General features: G+C 41.9%; 1 protein-coding gene across 1 annotated transcript; it reads left to right on the forward strand.

The window, feature by feature from the left end:
• Positions 1 to 5: 5 nt before the first annotated feature.
• On the forward strand, positions 6 to 4,030 carry LOC104952961 (neuropeptide FF receptor 2-like; the record flags this gene model as incomplete). The annotated part of the gene is made up of 3 exons (XM_010779869.1): positions 6 to 21; positions 1,613 to 1,712; positions 1,806 to 4,030. Coding segments are annotated over 3 exons (1,005 nt in total), but the record flags the coding sequence as incomplete, so codon positions are not given.
• Positions 4,031 to 4,481: the final 451 nt, after the last annotated feature.

Consider the following 4,481-nt stretch of genomic DNA (forward strand, 5'->3'; position numbering starts at 1 on the left):
TGGTGGACAACATCATCACAGGTCAGTGATGGGGAAGTTAAACTTGTTCTCTCTTGAAAGAGGATATATTCTGCTGATGTTCAGGTGTATATCAGTGTGTAGTGTCTCTGCTGTGACATGTCTCCATGCTTTAATGTACAAAAAACTCTTTATTTTTCTCATCATCCTCTGTCTGAAACCAGAGCCCAGTCTGCCCTGATTGTTTGGCTGACCATCTCTGTTGTGATAAACCGCTTAGATACGTCCCGCCACTTAGCCTATCAAGTGCAAGGTGTTGGAGCACTAACCAATATAGCAAGAGTGTCACATTGTTACAGAAGAAATCAAATGGAGGCATTTCAGGCAACGGGGGATGGGGGGGAGGTAGTGTGTGGGAGAGAAACTCCCTCTGGAGGAGGGAACACAGGGAATTTAACCTTTGCAGACCATTGAAATCTATAGAACAGTGGTTCTCGCGGATGAGTGATTGAATTAAAAAAAAAAAAAAAAAAAATTGGATTGGATTTCTTTTTTTCTTTTTTTGGGGGGAAAAAGTCAAACTTTTATTTTGAAGGCCCGATTTTCTAACGCTGTGCATGCAGTCGGCGTTGGACTGGAAGTACCGGAGACCATAAACGGTTTTGAAAACTTCTGTCTAGTAGTGATCATCTTCTCAATAAAAGATCTTTGCTGATGTTTTTTCGAGTCTTCTGGCCAATCAGAATCAAGATTGTTGCCGGAAGTCCCCACGGAGAATAACTTTGCGGTAGAACTCTTCTTTATACATCCATGGGTACAACTTCAGATAAAAAGAACACAAAATGAAGTATGACCCCCGGTTTGATGATTGACAGGTCACAGAACAATGGGAGCTATCTACCCTTACCCACAATTTAAAGTAAGTCACACAGAATATCTCCTCTTTGCTCTTCTCTCTGTGAGGAGCAGCAAGCTGTCAGAACAAAGTGAAAAACAAACAATGGCATAAAATATTATTAATATGCCGGGTAGTAATAGATTTATTTATTTTCTTCTCAGAGTGTACCAGAATGCATAGTTTATGTTAGTATTTCTAAAGATCTCCTGGGGGACAATCCCCCCAGACCCCCTGCTGGGGTTGGGTTTTCCTCATCTGTGCCTTTTTATATAGTTCAGCTTTGATTCCATCATCTCATTAAACCTTTTTTAAATGCATAATTTAGTTCCGTGAAGAAATATAAGGGATATATGCACTGTACTTCACTTTTATTAATATTGTATGCTGAAAAGCGTATATATTAAAGCACGTTTTTTTTGTTGAATAGATTTGAGTGCTTCAAAATGTTGTGTCGCGATGTATTGACCAAGTAAAAAGTGGGTCCCGAGGCCTGACCAGTTGAGAACCACTGCTATAGAACACATTACAGGAAAGGGACAACCATAATAGCGCCTCTTTAGTGACATCCCTGATTCAAATCTTCTTTATAAGTTTTATACATTTAACTTCAGCATTGGCTTTAGTTTGAAAATCATGAATATTCCGTTTCCAAAGTACACAAAAGACCGTCTAATCTTTGGTATTAAATACATTTAAAAATATTCATGCAGCCTGGTTCTCTTAATCTGTTTACACTTGTGTTTCTCTTCTCTGCAGGATGGCCATTTGGAAGCGTGGTGTGTAAGCTGAGTGGTATGGTTCAAGGGATTTCCGTGTCAGCGTCGGTGTTCACTCTTGTTGCTATAGCTGTTGACAGGTGAGGGTTGTATTTGTATTAATTGCAAATACTATGTGCTCCTTGCCCACTTCTTTGTCTTGATGCATTTCCCGGCAATTCCCTCTGCGCCAGGTTCCGCTGTATTGTCTACCCTTTCAAGCACAAGATGACCATTTCCACCTCAAAGCTAATCATCGTCATCATATGGGTCCTGGCTGTGTTCATCATGTGTCCCTCTGGGGTCATGCTCCAGGCCACAAAGGAGCATAGGGTGCGAATTGTTCTCGGAAGCAATGACACAAGCCCCTTCTACTGGTGCCGAGAAAATTGGCCCAACCAGGAGATGAGGAAAATCTACACCACTGTGCTCTTCGCTAACATCTACCTGGCTCCCCTCAGCCTTATCGTGGTCATGTACGCCCGCATCGGCTACACCCTCTGCAAGGTCGCCATCCCTAAGATGACCGGCAGTGTGAGTGTGTCCGAAGAGGGCGGGGGCAACAACAAACCCAGCATGGAGGGCCGCCTCACGATTACGAAGAAGAAGAACCGAGTGATCATGATGCTGCTGGTCGTGGCTCTGATCTTCATCCTGTCCTGGCTCCCTCTGTGGACGCTGATGATGCTGAGCGACTACGCCAGCCTGACGGAGCACCAGTACCGCGTCATCAACATCTACGTGTACCCCTTAGCTCACTGGTTGGCCTTCTTCAACAGCAGTGTCAACCCCATAATCTACGGGTTCTTCAACGAGAACTTTCGCAGGGGCTTTCAGGCGGCTTTCAAGTTCCAGCTTTGCTCCGAGGGCTTCAGGCACCAGAGGAGCTACTCCCATCGGATCAGAGGGAACGCCGTGCTCCCCGTCCAGCCCGCGGCGGTCCACAGGAGAGCGGGCTCTGAAGTCAGATCAGGGTTAGTGGAGAATGGGAAATGCTCGGAAGGGGGCAGCTTGTCTGCTAGAAGTCATATCAAAGGCCAGGACCTGACCATGGAGGTACTGAATAAGTTATCCCAGTTTTAGAGACTGCGTGAGTCTGCTGCCTCTATGTATATCTGTTCAAAGTGAATGTAAACCTCTGCAACATTTTGCATCATGAATCTTTTTGAATGTCTATTGTGAATGTTTATCATGATGTATGGAGCAAAGAGAGGCCCTGAAATTGTGATTATAAAAACGTTATTATTATTTAAAAATAAATTACGATGCCAGTGGTTGATTTTGCAACAGCCTTTGTTACCATCTTTCAGTGCAGTTTACAATGCTTCTTTGTCAGAAATACAACAGGAGAGAACAGCCAAATAGTCACATTGTTTTAATAAAGAAGTTGGTCGGAAAATATGCAACCACAATCTGTTTTCATGTTACACAGTAGCTTGATGTTTCAAACTAAAACAGGGCATCGTCAGATTGGTTAAGTTGGACGTGTTTCCTGTGACCTCCTCACAATTACAGCCACTTTGTGTTTTGCCAGTTAAATGCTTTTAATGTAAAGCATGAGATGTTGGTGTCGATGCTTTGTTTGTGTTTTTTGAAAACAAAACATTTCTCCTGCTAAAAAAGTTAGGTTGTTTCAGATAGAAAGTAGGCTACCTAGGCAACCTTTTGACATGATTAGAACAGAACAACCCTCAAGGCTGATGTGCAAAGGAGTTTGATGAGGATTTTGTCAGCTTCCTCTAGACAAAGTGCATGTTCTAGTGCCTCGAGGCAAAAGCGCTGGGTTGACGGCTGTGACAAGCAGTGGCTGGGGAGGAGGGTCTCGGGAACATGTAGAAGGCCTCCATGTGCCCTCTGTATTCTCACAGAGCACATTAAAACACTATCAAAAACAAGAAAGTTACATATAATAACTGCTGATGTATTCACCTTTAATAGTAGGGTTCTGGAAAAGAAGAAGTCTGCCTCATCTAAAGCAGAGCATCATTTCCGTTGTGGGCTGGGTTAAAGTTTATTAATATAATGTAAAATATTGCATAGCCTTTCAGAACCACTCTGAAAACGTTCAGGTTCTTGACTAACACAACATGGCGACCAACTTTTCAGCGGGTGTTCTGACTGTGAGCAAGCCTCTGCATTCAGGAGGAAAGTGTTCTTGTATTATTGCTGTGCCTATATTATAAAGGCAATAGCAGTGTGACTAATGTATGGCATTATTATGAAATGTAACTTGTGTGTGTGTTTTGACCATTTCACCACATGCAGTTACATTTAAAACCTCATACCTCAACATGTCATTTGCTAAGTGAAGAGTGGTGATACGGGAACAGGAACATGTAAGTGAGAACAAGAGTGCATATATCTGATTCCTATGATTGTTAAAAAACTAATTTGATGAAAACCCTTGTGTTAACGCATCATATTTATCATCATTATAGGATCCTTTCTTTTTTGTGTGTGTTATTGTTTGTTATAATGTTTTTCGGCCAATAATTGGCAAGCTACAGTGCATGATGTGTTAGTGCCAAAACCTTAAAGCTGGAAAATGGTTAACGTTATGGAGCATTGTTCTGACTGGGTCCCTATTGTTTTCAGGCCCATTGATACACATGTGCGTTTGACATTTTCCGGATTTTATTTTCATACTTTAATTATTGTAATTTGTAGGCGATATTGCTTCAGGACGTAGCGATGTAAGAAAAAGGTTGAGAAAATAAGTCTTCAACTAGCAAGCATTACGGTAGGATGAGAGTTCAGTGCTCTGCAAATTAAGAATGACAATGCAAATAAAGAAAAATGTACATCAGTTTGATGACAGAAAATGCAATGTATTGTATGTAATGTGCATCACTTTTAAGTGTCCCTTGGAA

This window comes from Notothenia coriiceps, unplaced genomic scaffold (assembly GCF_000735185.1).
Source record: "Notothenia coriiceps isolate Sejong01 unplaced genomic scaffold, NC01 NC01_scaffold00020912, whole genome shotgun sequence".
NCBI lineage: Eukaryota > Metazoa > Chordata > Actinopteri > Perciformes > Nototheniidae > Notothenia > Notothenia coriiceps.